Source organism: Canis aureus, chromosome 10, assembly GCF_053574225.1.
Source record: "Canis aureus isolate CA01 chromosome 10, VMU_Caureus_v.1.0, whole genome shotgun sequence".
NCBI classification, from domain to species: Eukaryota; Metazoa; Chordata; class Mammalia; order Carnivora; family Canidae; genus Canis; species Canis aureus.
The window spans coordinates 57,761,246-57,785,731 of NC_135620.1; the positions used below are offsets into that span (position 1 = coordinate 57,761,246).

The 24,486-nt window shown below is 45.0% G+C and overlaps 1 protein-coding gene across 2 annotated transcripts in view; it reads left to right on the forward strand.

The window, feature by feature from the left end:
- Positions 1-11,052: 11,052 nt before the first annotated feature.
- The window catches only part of GALNT12 (polypeptide N-acetylgalactosaminyltransferase 12), a 38,559-nt gene continuing 25,125 nt past the window's right edge, over positions 11,053-24,486 (forward strand). Inside the window, exons 1-2 of one of the 2 annotated variants that reach the window (XM_077912665.1) lie at positions 11,053-11,432; positions 23,940-24,109. In XM_077912665.1, the coding sequence (XP_077768791.1) occupies positions 11,068-11,432; positions 23,940-24,109 (535 nt within the window). In that variant the 5' untranslated portion in view covers positions 11,053-11,067. Of the gene's footprint in view, positions 11,433-13,191; positions 13,377-23,939; positions 24,110-24,486 lie in introns of those variants that run through there. The other variant, XM_077912666.1, reaches the window with a different exon arrangement.

Here is a 24,486-nt window from a genome sequence, read left to right on the forward strand (position 1 = left end):
GCCACTTGAAGACAGTCTGCCTGGGAATGAAGCTACTGCACAGGAAAGCAGAAATAAGTGATGGAAAGAGATGGGAGTTGGAAAATCCTCACCACTCCCCCTGCCACTGTACCCTTCTTTTTGTTTGGTTCGTTTAGAGGCAGGGTTGTCACCCCCTGCAATCTCTGCCTTAACAAATGCATATTTTACTTTTTGAATGAATGAATTCATACTATGCAGACTATTCAGAATCTTGCTTTTTAAAAAAATTTAACAAATGGCTTGGGCAACTTTCCATAGGTAGGTGAATATGAATACAGATCTAATGTATCCTTTTTAGTGGTAGCATGTAACACCATTAAGAAGATGTACCATAATTTATTTAATCATTTTTAAATGATGCACAGTTACCTTGTGCTCTGCTTGTTATAAAAAATCTTGCGCTGACAGTGCTTACAGCAGTCAGGGTCCCAGCAGGAGACAGATGGTACACTTGGCTGAAGAAATGAGGAACATTTATTAAAGGACTAATTACAGAACTGCGGGCAGAGTTTACTAAGTGCCCCAAGAACTGGTGCAGTCGTCCAAAGCTGCTAACAGTAGGGAGCCATTGCCACCCCAGGCCTGAAGGAGGAAGGAAGGGAACAGTTACTGAAATTCTGTAAGAGAGAAAATGGAGAGATCTAGCTGATAGGAGTTAGGACCTGGGGTAGAGAGACGCAGCCAACCTACAATAACCTCGTAGGGAACAGTCCCCAGAGGAATAAAATCTTTGCCCTCACCCTCCTCCTGCCCTCTAGTGCTCCTCCTTGGCTGAACCCAACTGTTACCCAGAGAGAGGTTGGAGCCTGCTGCTATGATCCCCACAGTCATCAGATGAGAGAGATCCAGTGGTGCATATACTTATTCCAGCACCTTGCTGCTCAAAATGTGGTCTTTGGACCAGCAGCCTCCGTACCACCTGAAAGCTTCTTAAAAACATGGCATCTTACATCCACCCCAGACCTTTTGAACCAGATGGTGTTGGCACATCAACCTGATCCCCAGATGATTCACATGCACATAGGTTTTGAAGCATGGATCCAGCACATCTTTGTACATAAATCTCTTATGCAAGTGTATCTGTAGTCTTATTATGTATGAACTCTCTTCCAGTATTTTTTCATTGATCCCTGTGTTGTTTTGGGTCCTCTGAGAACCAAATGCCAAGGTGGGTTTGTTTGTCTTTTACCTAAGAGAAATGCTTGGATAAAGGAGGAAGAAGGAGGAAAAGGAAAGGAGGGCCTTCAGACCTTAATGCAGATGCTACAACTGGGAGAGGGGAATGGGAGAGGCTGGGGTAGGATGGCTCCAGAGTGCTCTGCAGTTTTGGAAATGTCTTGGCCAAGCCAATGGGGAGTCCCCAGGTAAAGATGGCCTACTAGGGTGTCTTGCATCAGACAGTAGCAGTTGGGTTCTTGTACCACCCATGCTTAAGTCACTGGCTGAGAGAAACCAGGGGAAACATAGCCTCAGCAAGAAATTCATAAAGGATTGGAAGGCATAGCAGCTGGAGGCTCTATCAGCTGTGCTCCCCACAGCAGGTTCTCTTGAAGGGTGATCTGAGGCGTGCACCTCCATCACCAACACAGTCCTCATCCAATCAACGCTTATTGAGTGCCTTCTGTGCACTAGGCATTGTGTGTGTGATGGCATATTAGGGATGATAGGGATGGCCCCTGGATCCCAGGGAATTCCACATGATTGCAGAGCGGATAGTTTATGAGCTTTCACTGTCAATTCAGAAGAAGGTGTCTCAATTTGGAGGTATCACTGACAGCTTCATGAGAGAGCTTGGCCACCAGTTGGGCAGAAAGACTGGGCAAGATCTGGGTAGTGGTAGGAAAAGTGAGGGAGCAGGGGTACTGAATTCCAGAGATCTGTGCAGTGGATTAGAGAGGAGGTAGGAAGGGCCAGGAAGTAAAATAATCTCTAGAGTATTTATTTACTTTTAAATGTCTTATTTGTTTTCCCTAATATGACAATAATGTTCGTTGAGAAGAATTCCAATGTTGTGCAAATATAGAATGCGAGCACCTTGAGATCAATGATACATAGGTGGTGAGTAATTAACAAATATTTGAAAAAAATGAATAAGTTGAATGAAAAGGAAAGTCCCACAGAATCTCATTCACCAGAAAAAAATATAATAGTTAATAGTTTGGTGAATATTTCTTTAGAGATTTTTCCTTTATATATGTTAACATATTTTATTAACATAGGATCATACCATCTATACAGTTCTATAGCTTGCTTTTCTTGACTTACTGCATCTTAAACACATTTGTATGTTGAACACCTAGAATTAGTGTTATTCTTGTTAGGGATACTGTGGTATATTAGTGTATGAATGTGCAATACTTTATTTTATAATCTTGTATTAATGGGCATTTGGGTTATTAACAACTTCTTGCTTTTATACACAATACAGCAATAAGCTTCCTGTAAGCCCATCTCTTGAGCACTTGTGAATCTATTTCTGTTGATGTGACATGCAGAATCAAAAGGATATTAACATGGTCTCACTCATATGTGGAATATAAGAAATAGTGAAAGGGACCATAAGGAAAGGGGGGGAAACTGAGTGGGGGAAAATTAAAGAGGAAGACAAAGCATGAGAGACTCCTAACTCTGGGAAACAAAGGGTTGCAGAAGGGGAGGTGGGTGGTGGGGATGGGGTAAGTGCGTGATGGGCACTAAGGAGGGCACTTGATGGGATGAGCACGGGGTGTTATGCTATATATTGGCAAATTGAATTTAAATAAAATTCTTGAAAAAGCAAAAAACAAAATGATATGAACATTAACACTTCTTTTTTTTTTAAGATTTTATTTATTTATTCATGACAGACACAGAGAGAGGCGGAGACACAGGAGAAGCAGGCTCCATGCAGGGAGCCCGACGTGGGACCGAATCTCCAGGATCACACCCTGGGCCAAGGGTGGCGCTAAACCGCTGGGCCACCAGAGCTGCCCGAACATAAACACTTCTAATAAATGTTGCCTAATTGCTTTCTAAAAGGTTATACCAGTTTGCATTCCTACCAACAGTGTTAGGAATATACAGCCTGTTTATTCACATCCTTGCCAACACTGGAATGAATAACCTTTTAAATCTTTGTCAATCTGATAAGTGAAAAAATTTTTCAGAGTAAGTTTAATTTGCATTCATTTTAAATAGAGAAATTGAACACATGGTGATACGTTTCTAGACCATTTTCATTTCTTTATTGGGGGAACTGTCTATTTAAATCATTCAGCCATTTTTATTTCTGTTCTTTTTATTTCCCTGTTGCTTTGTTGGATAAATGCCATCTGCGAATATCTCTTTCTGATTTGTCTTTTGTCTCTTGAGTTTATATTATTTTGGGCCTTACAGAATACTAAGATTTTTATGTAGTCAACTTTATACATCTTTTCTACAATGGTCTCTGGGATTTTGCATCCAATACTTGTTGGATTTTTTTTATTATTTTATTTTAACATCTTTAGATCATTTGGAATTCGTTTTGGTGTAGGGTGTGAGGTTGGGTTGTAAGTTTATTTTTTTCCAAATGGCTATCAAGTTGCCCTAATCATTGATTGAATCAGCCATCTTTACTCCACCAATGTTTGAAACACCACATCTACCGTACATCAGGTTAAACTCTAAAAGGGATGTAATGACCCCTTTGAAGGGAGCTAATACAACAAATCACAAGTGCCTTCTAGAGAAGTCTGCTTGTTGGTTGAACAGCTGATGAAATGATATGGTGTAGCCAAAAAAACAAATAAGCTCTCCAAAAGAACAACAAACCCAAGGAAAGGAAAGGTACTCAATTTGGGAAGTGGAGCAAAAAGAATTAAGGTCCCAGCTGAATTGGCTGTCTGTGGGTGCCAGCTTGTCACTGTTGACCACCCCTAGTACTTTACCTGTACTAACAAGCTGTACTATTTCCAATTGCTCCCAGGTGGTTCCAGTGCTGCTGGTCTATGGACCACTCTTTGAATGGCAAAGTGCTGGACCCCTTCCGTTTGCCCTTCCAGAAATTCTTCCCACCCTGCTTTGAGCCTGGGGAGGCTGGCTGTGTGGACTACATCACTCAGTCCTCCCAAAATCCTACTTGAGAGGTGCTATTTTTATTACCACCATTTTACAGATGAGCAAACTGAGTCAAGAGAGGTTAAGTGACTTGCATAGGGTCACAGAGCAATGTGATGGGGCTGAGGTATGATGTCAGGCAAGGGAGCTGTGAAGTTGTGCGTCTACACATGAAGCTAAGTTGCCTTTTGATCTCATAGCAGTCTACCAGTAAATCCTGTGTGGTGGAAAATCCTGAATTCAGAATCAAGGGGCCTGGACTCAGATCATTGCTCTGCCACTGCCATGTCCTTCAGCCCTGGCTAAAATCATCTCCCCTCCCTGAGCCAAAACTTCCTTTTCTGTCTACCTTGCAATGTTGTCAGGACAGTGAAATGAGATGGGACATGAAGAATAAGGTCTGGTGTTTTACGGCACACACAGATGCTCAGTAAATGACAGCTCTTACTATGAGCTGGGACTTGAACCCGTGTCGTGTCAGGCCCATCACTTCCTTCTCTGCAGCCGAGCTTGTATTAGGAAGCATTCCAATTTGGTAAGGTGATCCAAGACATTATGAGTTGTAATCCTTGTCTGTTTTCTAATCTGACCGCAGATCTTAATTGTGTTGAGCGTCTGGACGGAGTCCAGAAGGCACAGCTCCAGGCCTTTCCTCTCACACCTGCCTTCTAGTACCAACTGGCAGACTCTGTCCCATGGGTGGAATCACCTCCTACCAGTTGGTGTCTGCAGCAGGTTGTCCTACGTGGGAGCTGCTTTGTAGGTTCACTCTAAGCCCATTCTCCTCCAGCTGGTGGGCAGGCCACTTTCCTCCAGGGCAGCTATGAATCTACAAGGGCAGCAGGTGAGATCATACCTGTACCTGAGACACCAGATTATTGGAGGGCCCTTTCCCTACTCTGTGTCTCAGGCTCCCCATCCATAAAATGAAAGCATTGGACCAGATTTATGCCCCTTAACTTTTTTTGGCTGTGGTCGTCTTGAGAATAGAGAATATTTGATAAAAAAAAAGCTTTGGAAGTAGCTTCCCAGGATGTAAAAAATTAAAAAACAAAAAAACAGCTTATTCATTGCCCTGAGCTGGGAACTAGCAAAGGGAGTTCCACGTTAACCTAAAATATGATTTCAAATCCCTGATATCACTTTAACATTCAGATATCCATGTAAACATTACTTTCTCAGAGGGGCCTTTCTAAAATCCTCAACTAATCTGTTATAAGCCCTTTTAGCACCTGTAATTCCTCTTCAACATGCTAACCACAACTCTAGAAGGTTACCTTTTTAATACCTGTCTATTCCATTGCATTCTAAGCACCATGATGTCAAAAATCTCTCTTGTGACAAAGACTCTCTTCTTGATCAAACCCTAGCCAGGCTCCTCTGAGCCCATTTCTCATCTAGGCCTCAAGCTTGGCCTATAAAGAGGAAAGACTCTGAACGCAGACGGTTTTATATACCTACCTGCTTTCATATTAAAGACTTAAACGGCAACAGAGTTTTTAACAGCTCAAGACTGAACTGGCAGCATGACCCCAGCCCCCCTTAAGTATCTGCTGGAAGAAGCTCACGGCTATCCAAAGAATTGACTGTTTATCATAGCCAACAGCTAACTGTCGGCCCCAACTACCCTTTCTTAGAGAGTTTAGTAAGAAGGGCTTACAATTATAAATCCTTTCTCTAGCCCTTTGAGACGTATGTGTATTTCCTATAAATCTAGAATGTCTTTTCCGAGGACTAAAAGCCTTTCCTTTACAAATGTAATCATTGGGAAGGATAGGGCCTCTTGCCTCCCAGGTTTTGCGTGAGAATAGAATCCTAACTTTGATACGTGCCAGCCACAGACACAGCTGGCATTATCAGCATTTACACTGATCATTCCTTTGTAATTTTTCACTTCCCTGACTCTATTTAGAATGTTCAGTCATTGTGTATAAATCAAAGTTGGATCAGTTAGTGCTGGGCCCTCTTCCCTACTGCAATAGTGCATTACTGATTAAGATCTGTCCTCATCACTTTAACTAGTATTTGGTTTTGTTTCTCTTTGAAACTTGCTCTTTATAGCATGCCTAGACCCTAGCATGGTGCCTGGCACATAGTGGATGATTAATAAATATTTCCTGAATTAAAAAACTGTTTACTAGGGGCGCCTGGGTGGCTCAGTTGTTGAGTGTCTGCCTTTGGCTCAGGTCGTGATCCTGGGGTCTTAGGATCAAGTCCCTCATCGGGCTTCCTGCAGGGAGCCTGCTTCTCCCTCTGCCTTCTCCTCTGCCTGTGTCTCTACCTCTCTCTCTGTCTCTCATGAATAATAAATAAATAAATAAATAAATAAATAAATAAATAAATCCCATTGACTAAAATCATCCATTTGTTCTAGTTATCTATTGCTCAATAACAGACCATCCCCAAACTTCATGGTATAAAATGACAACTACCTTATATTGTACTCATGGATCCTGTGGGTCAAGAATTTGAAAAGGGCACCTCTGTTCTCCATTCCATGATGTCTGGGGTCACAGATGAGGTGACCTGAATGGCCAGGGTGACTTGAATGGCTAGGGTGCCACTTCCAAGATGGCTTCTTCACTCACCTGTTCGATGCCAGGACTGGCTGGGCCAGCAGAGGTTTGGGCACAACTGGATGATACCAATATAGTTGGACTTCTTCTCTGGAAGCTCAAGGCTCCAAGAACAGTGATCCTCTAAACAAGATGGAAGCTTCCTGGCTTCTTATTCCTAGCCAGTGAGGTCACAGAGCTTCACTTCTATCATAATCTAATGGTTGAAGCAGTTACAGGTATGCCCCAATTGGAGGCAAGGGAGTGTCAAATAATTTGCAGCCTTGTTTTAAAACCAGCCACACATCTGACATCTGTCAGAGCCAGATTTGGGAGGAATTCTTATGCAGTTTATCCTGCATATCACTTGCGATTAGATTTGGCTGGATGGGACAGAAACCCCATAAAAACAGTGGCTCAAACAAGACTGAAGCTTCTTTCTCCCTCACACACGCAAAGCCTGGAAGGAGCCCATCAGGACTGGTTCACTGTCCACAATGTTAGGGACCTGGGTTCCTTCTGGTCTGTTGTTTCACCACCCTCCTTGCATGACTTTGACCTCATGACCTGAGGTGGTTGCTTGAACTCTAGTCTTCATATCCACAGTCCAGCCAGCAGGAAGAGGGAAGGTAAGGAAGTTTCCTTTAAGGACATTGCTCAGAAGCACCAACCCCACTTACAGCCCATTGGCTGCATGCTCAGTCCCATGGCCATGCCCTGCCTGCAAACGAGGCTGGAGATTCTAGTCTTTATGTTTGAAGACCATGGGCCCAGAGGAACAAACAAAAACCCATGATTCTACTGTTAAGGAAGGAGAGGAGAATGGGTGTTGGCAGACATCCACCTGTGTCTGCCACACCTTTACTCCGTTTTATTTCCTGTTCTGCCACTGACCTGCTGTGGCTTGAGTGGCACAATTCATTTGGTGTTGTTACAGGTTCTTCTGGTCATTGGGAAGGAGGGTGCTATAATCTAAGAAGGAAGCTCAAAGCATTAAGCAGATAAAAGTGTCAACACTCTGGTTTTAAGGAAGGGAACTCGAGCCCCACCCAACCAGCCTTTTTTTTTTTTTTTTTAACCTTCCTGGGTGGTCCCCTGGGGTTTCTAGGAGCAGACTTTTGAAAATTCCCATATTTGGTTACCACCCAGGCCCTTCCAACAAGACCTGAAGAATTTATGTTCGTTACATTTTGGGAGTAACTCCTCCCTGCACTTCACCAGGTTGTGCCTTCCATCAGATACCTCTCTGGGGAATTCAAACAAATGCCTACGGAAGGGAGCAGGGGACACAAAAGCAGCCATTAATTGAGTGCTTTCTCTGTGTCTGATACTATACTAAGCTCTGTGATCATGAAGTGACCACAGCCTGTACTCTAAGTCCCTTACTTTTTGTTGTTGTTGTTGTTTGTTGTTGTTGTTGTTGTTGTTACAGGCTATGGTTAAATTAAACACGATCCAGCATACCAAGCATTGTAACAAAGTATGATGGTGTTACCGATTGAATTGAGTCCCCCAACAAGATATGTTGAAGTCCTAAGTCTTGGTACCCAGGAATGTGACCTTATTTGGAAATAGGGTCTTTACAGACATAATTAAGTTAAGATGAGGTCATTAGAGTGGGCCCAAATCCAATTTGACTGGTGTCCTTAGAAGAAGAATAGAAGACACATAGAGACAGATGCACATCAGAAGAATGACAATGGTGGCAGAGATTGGAGTGATGCATGCATAAACCAAGCAATGGCAAAGATTTCAAGCAACACCAGAAACTAAGAGAAAAGTATGGAATGCAATCCCCCCTAGAGCCTTCCAAGAAGGCATGGCCTTGCTGGTAGGACAGATTGATTTTAGACTTCTAGCCTCCAGAACTGAAAGGGAATACAGCCACCCAGATTGTGGTACTTTGTTATGGCCACCCTGGGAAACTAATAGAGATGGTCAGTTTGATGCGTCAGCTTAGCTAGGCTTTAATCCCCAGTGTGTTGGATCAAACACTAACCTAGATGTTGCCATGAAGATATTTTGCAGGTATAACTGACGTCTGTAATCAGTTGATGTTAACTAATGGAAATTATCTATATGGGCCTGACCCAATCAGTTGAAAGGCCTTAACAGCAGAACTGAGACTGCCTTAGAAAAGAAGAAATTCTGCCCATGGACTGCAGATTCAGCTCACGCAGATTCTTCCTTCACTTCCTGATGGCCTGCCCTACAGATTTTGGACTTGCTTAGCCAGCCCGGGCAATTGTGTAAGTCAATTCCTTTCTATAAATCTCTTAACATATTTCCTCCTGGTTCTGTTTCTCTGGTGGAACCCATACACACAAGGATGATGAAATCTTGAAACGTACTTGCCTATAAGGCCGTGGAAGTTGCTGAAGGCCTCACAGAAGAGGTGACTTTTGGCTTGGCCTCGAAGGGTGGATAGAGGTGGGCCAGGTGGGCCAGGGCATTCCAAGCAGGGAGAACAGCATGTGCAAAAATATGGAACAGCGAGACTCCTCTTCCTTCTTCCAGAGTGGTATGGGGTAGACCTTGCAGAGTTTGGAGTCACATTCTGAGGGCCTCTTCCTGTCAAGTTGAGGACTTCAGCATTTGTGCTGGAGGCCAGGGCTTCTCCCTTTTTTCATTTCTGTTAGTTCTGTCTTTTTATTTATTCTTTATGTTTTGAATTGACTTACAACTTTCATAAGTCAAGTGCTTATTTTTAAAAGAAGAACTTGGAGACGCCTGGGTGGTTCAGTGGTTGAATGTCTGCCTTTGGCTCAGGTCGCGATCCCAAGGATCCTGGGATCAAGTTCCTCATCAGGCTCCCTGTAGGGAGCCTCTCCCTCTGCCTACATCTCTGCTTCTGTGTCTCTCATGAATAAATAAATAAAATCTTAAAAAAGAAGAAAAACTTGATATTTTTTTACTTATATATCCTTGTAATCCCCACCAAAATCAAGACATGGAATCAGGGCTGTGTTTAGCGTGAGTGAGGCCAGTGAGATGAGCCATGCGAGCACAGCATCAGATTCTACCTTTATTTAAAATTTTTGTGTTTTGTTCATCAGAGATTTTTTTTTTTTTGCTTTCATTTTGATTTTTTTTTTTGAAATACTGTTTATTTTGATCACTGATTTTGTTTTGCCTTGCCCATCCTACAATCTTCTGCCTTGGAGACAGCCTCATGCCTCACTCTAGTCTTGAAACTGTTAAGTATTTCCAGCAGCCTGGTGGCTCCTTCATTTGTTCAATCCCCTCAAAGGAAACTTCTGACCAAGGTCAGGGGAATGAATGGCCTGGGGTGGTGTGCGATCATATGATGGGTGCCTCTGCATATGTTTCTCTGAGGGAGCTCATTCCCGTGATCAGTATCTTGGAGGCTTTTGTAAAGTGAGGAGTAAAAAACACCGAGATTGACCAACAGGGTGCCAGGGGAAGGTGTGTTATTTAAGGGATCTAAGCAGTATTGCACCTTCCGCGGAGAAGGACAAACATTATATGGTCTTATTCATTTGGGGAATATAAAAAAACAGTGGAAGGGAATAAAGGGGAAAGGAGAAAAAATGAGTGGGAAATATCAGAAAGGGAGACAGAACATGAGAGACTCCTAACTCTGGGAAACGAACTAGGGGTGGTGGAAGGGAGGTGGGCGGGCGGGTGGGGGTGACTGGGTGACGGGCACTGAGGGGGGCACTTGACGGGATGAGCACTGGGTGTTATTCTGTATGTTGGCAAATTGAACACCAATAAAAAATTAATTTATAATTAGGCCGACAGGCCCCCAGGGACCATCTTTTTTTTATATAAAGATTTTATTTATTCATGAGAGACACAGACACAGGCAGAGGGAGAAGCAGGCTCCATGCAGGGAGCCCGATGTGGGACTCGATCCAGGGTCTCCAAGATCAGGCCCTGGGGAAAAAAAAAAAAAAAAAAAAAAAAGATCAGCCCCTGGGCCCAAGGCAGGCGCCAAACCGCTGAGCCACCCAGGGATTCCCCCCCCCCCCCCGGGGCCATCTGGGGTGTATCAGCCTCACTGTGCCTCAGTCTCCTCATCTGTAAAACGGAGTCGATAATGCTACTACTACCCCTGTTAGGGTCAGAGGGGATAAGGGAGTAAAATTCACAGCATCCTGCAGGGTGCACTCAGCCGCTACTCCGCGCGGACGACGTGCGGGGCGCTGAGCTCAGGCTTTGACCGGCCGCCACCGCCTTCCCAACGCACGCGGCCCCGGGGAGGGGCGAGGCCCGGCCAGCCCGCGGGGCCCCCCGGGAGGCCCGGCGCCCGCGGGGGGCGGGGAAGGGGCGGCCCGCAGGTGGGGCGGGCCGGGGGCGGGGCGGCGCGGGGCTGCGGTTCCGGGATCCGGGTCCGGGTCTGCGCCGCCGCCTCCGGGCGAGCCGAGCGCTGGCCCCAGCTGGCGGGCGCATGTGGGGGCGCGCGGCGCGGAGGCGCTGCCCGCGGGGGCTGCGGCGCGGCCGGGAGGCGCTGCTGGCGCTGCTGGCGCTGCTGGCGCTGGCCGGGCTGGGCTCGGTGCTGCGGGCGCGGCGCGGGGCCGGGGCGGCCGAGCCGGGACCCCCGCGCGCCCCGCGCCCCGGGCGGCGCGCCCCGGTCCTGCCGCGGCCGCCGGTGCCCAGCGACGCCCTGGGCGCGCGGGGCGAGGCGGTGCGGCTGCAGCTGCAGGGCGAGGAGCTGCGGCTGCAGGAGGAGAGCGTGCGGCTGCACCAGATCAACATCTACCTTAGCGACCGCATCTCGCTGCACCGCCGCCTGCCCGAGCGCTGGAACCCGCTGTGAGTCCGCGGGGGCTGGCGCGGCGGAGGCTGGGGGCGGAGCACGCGGCCCGCGGGGGCCTCGGCCTCAGTTTCTCTACCTGAAGGGGCAGGGTGGAACCAGGGTCTGGGATGCCTGGGGATCGCGCGTCTTGCTGAGCCTTCCTCGGAAGTGCGCAGTGGAAGGGCTCCTGTGCGAGGAGGGGGACGGGACACGAGAGTTTTTTAAAAAATGAAAATAGCAAAGTCCCAGAATATTTTTTTTAATTATAGAGCTTCTTTTTTTTTTTTTTTAAGATTTTATTTATTTATTCATGAAAGGCAGAGAGAGAGAGGCAGAGACACAGGCAGAGGGAGAAGCAGGCTCCACGCAGGGAGCCCGATGCGGGACTCGATCCCGGAACTCCAGGATCACAGCCCGGGCTGAAGGCAGGTGCTAAACCGCTGAGCCACTCAGGGATTCCCCAAAGCCTCAGAAATTGATGGATCTTTCACTAGGTGGTCTCTTGTCTCCTTACCCCTTGAGAAAGAAGGTCTGTCTGTCTTTCGGCCCTGAAAAAGTGGCCGGGGGCTTGGAGCTAGGCAGGCAGGTAGGTCTAAGGGTGCTTCCTGGTTTCGCCGTACCCCCAGCTCTGCCAGTATGTCCCTACCTTGGTGAAACTCAGAACTCTTAGAGTTGGAGATAGGCTCCCCTTTCACTTATCTGGGTGTGCCAGGCCCTTGAATGAACCAGGAGGGGAGGGCACTCCAGCTGGAGAGTTGAAAGGTCGCCCTGGAAGGCCAAGTCCAGGGTTCCCCCTCACTGGGAGCTGGATTGCTGAGCTTTAGGCAGAGGAAGGCAGGGAGGAGGTGGTGGGAAAGTCTCCCTCTGGCTGAGGGCCAGCTCAGCATACTCCTGTGCACCCGGCAGGCCCCAAGCCTGTGTGGCCAGACGCCTAATTCCTATTGGAGTTGCTGGCCCAGCAGGTTGTGCCCACTGCCTAAGAAAAGGGAGCAAGACCTCCTGGCTTTCTCTCTCCTTCCCTCGTTGGTGGGGATCTTCCAGGTCCCCTCTTGAGCCCATTCTTAAAAGCTTGGAGGAAAAGAGACCTCAGAGATTGGCGAGTAGCCAATGGGGCAGCCTCCTGTGTGCACCAGGCACCTGCCGCTGCTCCCTGTTTTCTGGCATTCCAGCTTTAGAGGTGTGGCAGAGGTTTCATGGAGGACAGGTGACTCACCTAAGGCCCCACAGGTAGGAAGTGGTGCAGCTGGCTGTGGGGGATATGACCCTCCTGGCCCCCTTGGCACTGTGCCGATTGCAGGATTTGGGGGTGGGTGAATCCTTGGCCAGAGAAAGCACGGGTACTTTCTTTAGAAGTGGCTCCCCACCCACCTTTGGCAGAATTGTGATGGACTTGCACTTCACTGTCCTTCCTATTTTGCGGTATCTGTTCACGTGTAGCCTGGTGCTTTGGCCTGAGGCGTTTTCACTGTTAATCTTTTTGATTAGAACTTTGTTAGTGTTGGTGCAGTTCCCCCTACTTTCCCTGTCTGCAAAATGAGGAATGAGTAGAAATAAAACAACCGATGAGTTAATAAAACAAAACATTTAACACACCGTGCGCTCAATTCTTAGCTACATTTCCTCCCTTCCCTGTTGCCAACAATGTAGTCAGGAGGTTGCTTTTTAAGAGTCATCCAGGGATCGGTGGTAAAGTTTTTCTTTTCCTGGTTCCAACTTGCTTTATTGTCCCAGGTTGAGAAACCTCTTTCAAGCACTGTGGATAACCTGCGGGGCTTATGGTATCCCGTCTCCATGGTGACACAGCTGCCCTGCGTCCTATCAGGATTTGCTTATAGATCCTGCTTTTGCATGGACTCTGGGAAGTTAATCCAAACCCAGCATGATAAGAAGTATGAATGCCTCCTGCCTTTAATTCCTGCAGCAAGGCTTGTTGGATTATTCTCGCCTAGCTGGAGAGAAAGGTGAGCTTGATCTGTGTTGGTCTCAGCCAGGCCAGGCCTTGAGCCATAACTTCAGTGTGGCCTGAAAGGTCAGGGCCTTTTATGGAGACTCACTTTTATTATAGTTCATACAAAGGTAGGCACCTAATCAGGGCCTGTGGTTTTAGCCTCAGAAACTAGAACAGCAGAATATAAATTTGCGATTGGAGTGGAGGTGCAGGTGGGGGAGTCCCTTGGGACTCTAACTGATAAGCCTCTGCTTAGGGATGGTTAAGATCCTTGAGTGTCACAAAGGGAAAGGCCCCCAGGGAGCATCCAGTCTAACCAGAGAGGAGAAGCCGTGCTCCCAAGGTAATTTGCAGATCTGGGGCAGAGCTGATCTAGAACCCAGATCTTTTATTCCTTCCTCCCTTTTGGGGTACAAGCAATTACTTATCTATTTTAATTATAAAAGCAATACATGTTCACTCTAGAAATGTTGGTGTATACATAGAAGCAAAATAAATAAATAAAAATTATCTATAAACCTACTGCCCCAGGAGAACTGCTGTTAACGTTTTGCTGTGTATCCTTTTAGACTTTTCCAGGTATAGGAATAGATTTTGAGGGACACCTGGGTGGCTCAGTTGATTAAGCATCTGCGTCATGATCTCAGGGTCCTGGGATGGAGCCTCACATGGGGTTTCCTGCACAGTGGGGAGTCTGCTTCTCCCTCTCCCTCTGCCCCTCTTCCCTGTTCATTCTCTCTCTCTCTCTCTCTCTCTCTCTCATAAATAAATAAAATCTTGGAGAAAAAGAAATAGATTTTGAAAAATATACCTATGGGTATGTGAGTGAGAATATATTCAAACGTGAGTATGTACATAGGTTCACACACATTTTTAGCCTGCCTTTTACACTACAGCGGGTGAACCTGCTACCATAGGCAAGGAGTTGGGAACTACACAGGGACTCTTGGTGTCTGCAAGCCTTGATACTGCGTGTCCTCTCTTGGATGGGCCAGACCTGTAGAGATGCTTCAGCGTGAGCTCTAATTCCTTAAAATTTGGTGTAGACCCCAGCTTTTTTGTAAGTCTGATAATGCACATGCCGGTGGATTAGAGCACAGCTTTATTTCTGTTCCTGTTATTTATTTCTGTTGCAAGACTCACAAACACCATCTCCTCTGAGCCGAGCAAGGAAACAGAACTTTCTGTCTGAGATGGCAGCAGGCCAAAGTGGGGAGCCAGAAAACTGGATTTGTGGCCTTGGGGAACTTTGAGAAATTTTGATGCCAGGGACCTTCCTCAGAATAATTAAATAGAAATTTCTGTAGGTAGGGCCTAGGTTGAGGTTAATGTGTACATAGGGTTGCAAACTACTGTCTTAGGGTCTTCGGGGTTTTAATTACTCAGAAGATTAAGGGTGGGTGCTTTTGAGCAAGCGGGAGAATACCAGAATGTAGGCAAAATAGGGATTCAAAACAGACTGACTGCACCTGAAACCGTGATGACATTACAATCACTTGTAAGATGTGTCATGAGTAAATAGTTGCTGATGTACCAATATTTGCAAAGGACGTCAGTTTTTGTAGATCAGAGAAGCCTTAAGATGTCATTCTTAAGCCTATAATGTCATTCTTGTTTGCATTCTGACCTATTTAGGAGATGAGAAAACTGTGGTGGAGGGACAGTGCCCTGGGCATTTCTACAGGCACGGGGAGGGACATGCCATATGCGAGCATCAGACGTTCTCTGCTGTAGAAGAAGAATTTTGAACTGCTGTTGAGGAAAGCGTGCCAACAATACATAGGTGTTCCTTGGATGCTTGCTCTGGTGTTAGCCTCATTAATGTGGTAATTGCAGATGTGCATCTGAGTTCAGGGATCAGGACTTGGGTGCTGGGATGGTGAAGAGTTTCAGAATAAGTCTAAATAGGTAATTCAGCAAAAGAAAAGTTCACCTTACTGGGGTTGGCAGGAAGGAATTGGTTAGGATTTCCGTTCTTGCAGAGAGGCAGCCTGCTTGACTGTTGTCATCACAGCGGTATCTTTCGAGCAACATCACACATGGTGCAGAGGTCAGACTGATGTTTCTTTGCTTCCCCAACAAGGTTGTAAACCACAGGTTATTTTATTAATCTTTCCCAGAGCCATCTGTGGTTGTCCGAGTAGCATCCTTTCTTTGAACCACTGCTTTTGGTCTGCAGAACGGTGTTCAGGTTTAGTTAGTATTTTCATGATACCTTTTTCTATCCTTTTACGCTCATTCATTCTATGTCCTTATGTTTCAGGCTTGTCTCTAAATAGCATGTTGCTAGATTTAGTGTGATCATTAAAGAAAACATCCAGACTGACAATCTTTGACTTTTAACTAATTATGTCCATATGTGTATATATATATATATATATATGTATATATGTGTGTGTATATATATATATATATATATAAAATGTCTATATGTATATGTGTATATATATTTCTCATGCTTACAAGACACTTAAGGTTTGATTATTTTGATTATGCCATCCTATTTTATACTTTCTAAATGTTTTGCTTTTTCCTTTTTTTAAAATGCTGCCTTTTTGAGTCAATAGAAGTCTTTCTCTCCTCTTCTCATTCCACTTTTTCTTCTCTACTAATTTGGCAGTTCTGTTATTTCTCATCGTGAGTGGTAAATTTAAAAACGTATTCGACTCAGCAGGATCTAAAGTTAATCACTAACTATGGGCCTTAGGATGTTTTAACGTTGATCACCTTCTTTCCCAACTTATATGCCATTTTACTGCAGGATTTTAATTCTGTCTTGCTTTTTATTTTTTTCAAAGATTTTATTTATTTATTTGAGAGAGCAAATAAGAGAGAGAGAGCAGAAGGGGCAGAGAGAGAGGGAGAAGCAGACTCCTTGCTGAACAGGGAGCCCGATGTGAGGATGCTGGGCTTGAGCCCAGGACCCGAAGATCATGACCTGAGCTGAAGGCAGGTGCTTAGTCTACTGAACCATCCAGGCACTCCTCTGTCTTACTTTTTATTTATTTCTTTAAAGATTTTATTTATTTATTGATGGGAGAGAGAGAGAGAGAGAGAGAGAGAGAGAGGCAGAGACACAGGCAAAGTGAGAAGCAGGCTCCATGCAGGGAGCCTGACGTGGGACCCAATCCCGGGTCTCCAGGATCACACCCTGGGCCAAAGGCGGTGCTAAACCGCTGGGCCACTAGGGCTGCCCTGTCTTGCTTTTTATTATTTATTTATTTATTTATTTATTTATTTATTTTTCTGTCTTGCTTTTTAAACTAACACGTTAAAACATTTTTAAAATGCTGCATTATTTTGTTTACATTTACCTTGAGGTTATTATTGTCTCTGCCCTTCATTCATTCCTGAATGCTGGGTGATCTTTGGATCTCAGAGAACTTTCTGGGGTTCTTTTCCTTCTTGAAGCATATCATATATTCATTACTGTAGAGAAAAGCCATTGCTGTAAACTCTCAGTTTTACTTATCTGAAAATATTCTTTTTTTTTTTTTTTAAATATTCTTATTTTGCTCTTGTTCTTGAAAGATAATTTTATTTGGGTATATCATTCTAGATAGGTAGTTTGGCATTTGAAGATAGTTTTTTATGGTCCCCTGACTTGCACCATTGCTGTGAGATGTCGATATTAAGTGAAATTTGCCTATCATTCTTGTTTCTTTGGCATTCTTTTGATGGCCTCTTTTATTTATTTAAGCATCTTAAGCCTATTCATTTAATGCTCTTTGTCTCATAACTCTAATATCTAGATTTGTATCTTTATATTTTCCTGAACTCTGATGACTTTTTTTCTTTTTCTGTAAGCTGAGCCATCCATTTAATTCTTTTTTTCAGTATCTTATCAAGAATTTTCCAACAGGGTTTCCCAAGCATTGTACTCTTCCATATTGCCAGAAGTGAGAGTCCTACATTCACTTAAACAAAACAAAACAAAAAACAAACCAAAAAACCCTCTATTTCTCTATTAGCTGTAGTTCTTTTGGTTGAAAGCGACTGAAAGCCCAATGCAAACTGACTTGAATATAAAAGAAAATATATTGACTTCTGTAACAGAAAAGTGTGGGATAAGGACAAAGTTTGGATTATTCTGGGCCCTGGATTCAGGGACCCACCTGATGTCATCAGGAAAATGTTCCTTGGTCAGGCCTGGGGAGCATGTGACCTTCCTAGGGGTGTGTGTGTATATACATCTGTGTATGTACGTGTACTTGTGTGTAGCCTTGCACAGACCACGCAAACTGAGAGTCTGGGAGACATGGTTCCTGAAAGAGAAAATGCAGTAACATGAAGAAAGGATATGAGAGAGAGCAAAACAGAGGGAGAGGCACGCAGAGAGAGAGGGAGGGAGAAGGAGGTTTCCAGGTGAGCAGGGAGTCTAGCATGGGACTCGATCCCAGGACTATAGGACCATGACACGAACTGAAGGCAGATGCCCAACAGACTGAGCCACCTAGGTGCCCCAAGTTTTCTTTTCTTTTTTTCTTTTTAAAGACATTTATGTGATAACATGAATATAAACATAAAAGAAAATGAGGAGGCATTTACTGCATCCATTCATTCACATCCTTATAATAGACCTGTATTGTGTTAATGGAGATTATGATATTCTCCACCCAAGAGGGTTGTTGTGGAGGGAAAGTGGAATAACAAATAAGTGCTTAGCACACTGCCCATGATGTGGTCAGCACTCAATAAATATTATTATTACCAGTACAATACAAAGCATGCGGAAAATATAGCAAAAACCGCAGTTCAGCCACTGCCCTTACAAAACACACGGATTATACCAGAAAGTTAAGGAAAGGATGGCTCACTATGATTTAGCAGTGAATTTGGCTCTGAGCTTCCTATTGTCCCCTAGGCAAAAGTGGAACCCTGAGTGATGGATGCATAGCTGTTTTTATTTAATTAGAGGATGCACCGCTTTTTATCAGCCAGGAGAAGGATGCCATATAATTATTTTATATTCCATCAAAGCACCTAAGATAGGGATAGGCACATCAGAGTTATTAAATAATTTTTTTGGTTAACTGATCTAAATGAAAAGTTGGGTCACTGAATCAAAGACTTAGTTAATTCACAGTTCTAGAAGGTCAGACTTGTACATTTGTAAAAGCCTTTCAATTTGTTTTGATCACGCAATGAAAGTGAATTGCATATTCTTTTTCAGCAGCGTTTATTTTGCAATTTGAACTTTTGGGATTTTGCTTTAAAAAAAAAAAAAAAGGAAAAGGGGGGGAAAGTATTTTTCCTGGAAACAAACTTAGACATTCCAGAAGGATATATTGAACTTTGTGAAGGAGAATGCCTTTAAGGTATGTTTAAAGAAAGAAGGAGAAACTCTACCAGGCCAAGAGAAAAGGAGTGGTCAGAGTGTGAAATTATCATTCAGTGAGGACATTTGCTATGGGAAGCTAAAGAAATATGATCCAATCTTTTAAAAATAATCTTTGTGATTATAAAAATCATGCATGTTCATTGTAGAACAATCTTAAAATGCAGAAAACTGTAAAGAAGAAAGAATCCGTAATAATTCTGCTGCTCAGAGATCTCCATTGTTAACATTTTTGGCATATTTCTTTCTATTGTTTATTGTTTGCATGTGAGCACGTGAGCACGGCACACACACTGCTGTGTATAGATTTGTACCCTGCTTTTTTGATTTACCGTTACAGTGAGGCTGTTCTCCTTTACTGTCAAATAGTCTCTGAAAACGTGGTTTTGGATGGTCTTGTAGCCTTTCTTCATGCAGCTGCACTGTTTCGCATTTTCTTGTCCGATGTTCAAATTTTTTATAGCTTTTCACTGTTATAAATAATGTTACAAAGAAAGATTGTTACTGCAGACTTCCTTAGGGGTGTCTGTAAGAAGGTCTTAGATATATTGATATGAGATTAAAGAGAAGAGGAACATTTTGAAGCTCTAAGTATGTTTTGCCAACTGGTACCCAGAACTCTTGTGATTTAAAGGGAGGCAAATAGAGAGCATACCTAGACATTCGAGAACAGTGGTCATGGGCTTTGGGGTTTTGCAGAGCAGTGAAAACACATAAACAAAGATACTGAGGAGGGACAGACGTTATTTGGTCATGCAGAGCTTTTTCTGCCCTCCTACTTATTTCCCATCCTGCAAGAAATACATTTTAATACTGAACAGTAAGGATGTGATTTCACACATTAGGACAATTGCTTAAATTGAATAAACTTCATTTTTGAAAACCTCAGTTTACTGTCCTTATTTCCCATTCATTCCTCCTTGGGCCTGTGGAGAAACTAAATTTTTGCCTTTTTTTTTTTTTTTTTTAAATAAAATCTTTAGGTTGCACAGAAACACATTTTTTTTTTTTTCATGGAGTCCAAGCAATTCTATCTCAAGCTTCTTGTGGGCTCTGGCTTCTTCATGCACTCTGACTACTCGTCAGGGGCTTTTAAAATGCAGATACACTTATTAATATTTTTATACATATATATGTTTTCCATTTATTGTAACATATTTGGAGGAGGGCAGCTATTTTGGTGGAACTGAGAAAGAGTGAGATAGAACAGGGCCTTTGTCAGGGCCATTAGCCTTGACATACATATTTTTAGAATCAGAATCAGCTTGGTGCTTGGATATACCCTTGGCAACCATAACATTTTTTTCCTTATTATTATATTAAACTTTTGATTTTGAAAAATTCAAAGCCAGAGGAAATTGAAAAATAGCATAAGAAACTACTGTACATCCTTTGCCTAGATCCATTCATTATTTTGCCCCATTTATTTTTTTTCCTCTCTCTGTACTATAGTATTATACACATTTGAGAATAAATTTCAGCGATAAGCACCCTTTATCCTTTGTTACTTCTGCATGTGTTTTCTAGGACAGGGACATTCTCTTGTAATACCATGACGTAGTTATCGAATTCAGGACATTTCTACAATACTGAATTTTTTCAACTGTGCCAATTTTTGGTGCAGCTTTTCCTTCCTGCTCTGTTATCTAATTGAGAATCAAGGGTGACATTTAGTTGTGTCTCTTTAGGCCTATCTCTGTCCCTTAGGACACTGGCATTTTTTGAGTACAGGCCTATTGGTTTATAAAACGTCTCTCAGTTTGGGTTTAGCTGACAGTTTCCTTGTGATTTATTTCAGCCTATGCAGTACCATAAACTTAGTGGCCTAAAGCAACAATAAACATTTGGGATTTCACATAATCTCTGTGGGTCAGGAATTTGGGAGTGGCTTAGCTGGGTGGTTCTGGCTCTGAATCTCTCATGAGATCACAGTCAAAATGCTGCCTGGGGCTTTCATCATCTCAAGGCTTCATTGGGGCTGGAAGAGCTGCTTTCAAGAGGGCTCAGTCCATGCTGGTTGGTTAGGACAGGCTGTTGGTTGGTGGCCCTCGAGACAGAAACCTCCCCCTAGGATGCTTGAGTATCCTCATTTCACTGCAGTGGAGCTGGCTTCTGACAGAATGGATGATCCATGGGAGGAAACAAAGAGGAAACCTCAGTGTCTTAGCACATGATCTTGGAAGACACATTCTGCTGCATTCTGACCCTGTGTTGTGGTTTTAAAACATATCCACACATTCTTTGCTATCTTCCCCTGCAAAGAATGGAGCCTACTTCTCCTCCCCTTGAGCATGGGCTGGACTCCCCACTGTGGAGCACAGTGCTAAATAACTGCTTCCATGAATTGGAAGCCCATGGTGTCCAAGGACTCGGGTCCTGCTGCTGGGGATGCCCTGTCACTTCAAGACATCAGAGCTGTGATGTTCCATCCTTGGCTGGCTTTTCCTCAAGTGTCCAGAGCAAGGCCTGCAAATGCAGCAGATATATAAAGGTGGTTGAGAAGAGCCAGCCTCTCACAGAGTCTCCCAGATAAGCCTGTTCATGTGCAAAAGCCATCCCAGTGACAGCAAAGCTCTCAGCAGAAGCTGTTCTGGAGTTTAGGAAGGAGGGCCTAGAGCAGGACCCTGAGAGGAAGGACAGGAGAAATTGCCCAAGTCTTGTAAGAAGGAGGGCTGGGCAGGGAGGGACGATGTTGGGATCTATATTTAGATCCTGCCTGAGCATCCTGGAGGGAAGGTGTCTGGGCATAAGGACCTTGGGCAGGTACATACTCGCAGGAATTCTGTGAACTGCCCCAGTAGTTCACCTCTCTGAGCCTAGTCTCAATAAATGCTAACATGGGAAGTGTTTTGGGGAGTTAAAGTATTACACTGCATTAATTTTAAGTCATTTTTTCATATATAAACATTTCTGAGATTTGAATGCATCTTAAAATCAACTCATTCTACTGTTAAGCAACATAGAGATTCTTTTTTTAAGTTTTTATTTATTTATTCATGATAGACATAGAGAGAGAGAGGCAGAGACACAGGCAGAGTGAGAAGCAAGTTCCATGCCAGGAGCCCGACACGGGACTCGATCCCAGGACTCCAGGACAGCGCCCTGGGCCAAAGGCAGGCGCCAAACCGCTGAGCCACCCAGGGATCCCCACAACATGGAGATTCTTAAAAGAATGGTGTGTCTTCCAACTGTTACCGTCTGAATTTTTTTTTTTAATTTTATTTATTTATGATAGTCACAGAGAGAGGGGCAGAGACACAGGCAGAGGGAGAAGCAGGCTCCATGCAGGGAGCCCGACGTGGGATTCGATCCCGGGTCTCCAGGATCGCGCCCTGGGCCAAAGGCAGGCGCCAAACCGCTGCGCCACCCAGGGATCCCACCGTCTGAATTTTTATGAAATATTTTAGATTGGAGGTATGGAAGCACTTAGGAGTCACTAGTTTTTTAAGGTGTTTCAGTTTTCTTGTGTTTTATCATAAGAGTCCTTATCTCTTAGAGAGATCTATTGAAATATTTATGGATGCTGGGCTATGCTGGGTTTTGCTTAAAACTAGTCTGGGATGGAGGGAATGGGTGGGGACATAGATGAAGCAAGATTGACCTTGCATTGAGAATGTCGGGCACAAGGTCCCAGGAATTTCTTAAAATATCCTCTCTACTTTTTGTATGTTTGAAAATTTTCTTAAGGAATGTTTGAAAAAGGAGAAAATAAGAGGAGAAAAACCACAAAGACATAAAATGCATACCTAAAGGTCTTTTTCTCTGCTTTTTGAAGGACCAGGCCCCTCATTTTCAGGTCTCATCCTCAATGTCACCTCCTCTAAGAGGCCCTCCCTGATTACCCATTCTGCAGGTTGTACCCTTTCCCTCTTCCCACTCCCCTCAACAGTTGCTCTGTTTTGCATCCCGCTTTTCTTCATAGCACCATCACTTTCAGAAGTTACTGACATGCTTGCTTATTTGGTTATTGTCCCCTTGTATGTAAGCTCTGTGGGAGCAGGAGAGCTTTTTTTTTCTTTTTTCAGTTGAGCACATAGTAGGTGATTGGGAAATATTTGGTTACAGGTAAGGGCACAGTGGTACATCGCCTGGCCCGTGGTCACATGGTCAGCAGAGTAGCTTCACTCCTCATCCTACTGGATTCTGCGTCTCTTGTGACGTGCTGCCCGGCCCGTCTGTAAGGCCTTCCCTTGTGCCCAGGCAGTGTGGCCGGTCTTGGGCATGTCTGCCCATCTTGCACTGCCAGCCTACCATTCCAGCCCAGGGGCCTGCAGGTGCCCTTCTTGGGTTTCTGTGCCTGCCTGTCTCTGGCCATGTCTTGCTGATGATTTCCAGGCATGGCCCAGTTTCTGGGAGTTTGTCATCAGCCACTGTGAGGAGAGCTCTCTGTCCAGTAGGGAAACTTCCCTGTAAGGTAACAGGAAACCCTAGGAAAGAAGGAGAAAGCTTATTGGTTCCTCTCATTGCCAGTCAAAGGCCCATCCCCTCACCCCCATCTCCAGGCCACCACGGAGTGAGGCGAGGGGTGGCAGGGCTCCTGGAAGAGGGGGTAGTCAGGGTCCTCCCCGGAGCCCTTCTAGACTGTTCTAGTGTTCTAGTGGTGGCTCCAGTTTCTGCGGCCAGCACACCGCCTTTGCAAGCAGAGGTGTGGCCAGGGTGGTGCTGGGGAGCGCAGTGAGACTCCAGCCAGGGCCAGAGCCCGGAGCAAGCCCAGTGAGTGACACCTGCTGAGAGAGGCGTGGCCAGGGGCCCCTCTTGCAGCCTGTAGCAGCCTGCACCTGCAGGCCTAGGGGCAGAAAGAGGGCAGAGAGTTTCCCAGGGAGAGGAATGAGGAAAGGATGCTCCAGGCAGAGGGCACGGCTGAGCACAGGCCTGCCAATTGGCAGTGGGGCTGGAAGGTGAGAGAGCTGTGGAGGAGGGAGGATTGGCAGTCTCCCTCCCTTTGGAGTCTGCTTGTCTGTTGCTCAAATCTGAAAATGGCTTTAAAGCTTAAAAACAGTGTCCCACAGTTCAAGCTTCTTGGCATCATTTTAAAGCCCTTCTTAGAATCTGCTCTGGCTCCTAGTGGAACACGGGGGGCTCTGGAAGGTGCCAGCAAATTATTTTCTACTCTCCAGGAAGAGGCCTCACAACCGTGACCTGTGTTGCCTTCATGCCTCCATCCCCAGCACCATCCTGGGCCTGGTACACACAGTCCGCAGCGGGTTCTCGATCCCTGAAACTGTCTTGTATTTGCAGGTGCAAAGAGAAGAAATATGATTATGAGAATTTGCCCACGACTTCTGTTGTCATAGCGTTTTATAATGAAGCCTGGTCAACTCTCCTCCGGACAGTTTACAGTGTCCTTGAGACATCCCCAGACATCCTGCTAGAAGAAGTCATCCTTGTAGATGACTACAGTGATAGAGGTAAGCCCCGGATACGGGCTCTCCAAGGGGCCTGGCTTTCCATAGTAGTGTCTGGGAGGCAAAGGTGTGACTTATGGGAGGTGGTAGGGGTCCAGGAAGGGAGAGCTTCCTGTGTCCCCCTGTGCCCAGCCCCGGCCTTCGGGGAGCTCAGAGCTGGCTGGGGATGCGGGAGTGCTGACGGCTCTGCCACATGGTGCTACAGGACACACAACACTCAGGAATAGTGGCTGACCTTATGTCTTTTGGGGTTTCTTTTTAAGATTTTATTTACTTATTCATGAGAGACACAGAGAGGGAGACAGAGACACAGGCAGAGGGAGAAGCAGGCTCCATGCAGGGAGCCCAATGTGGGACTTGATCCCGGGTCTCCAGGATCA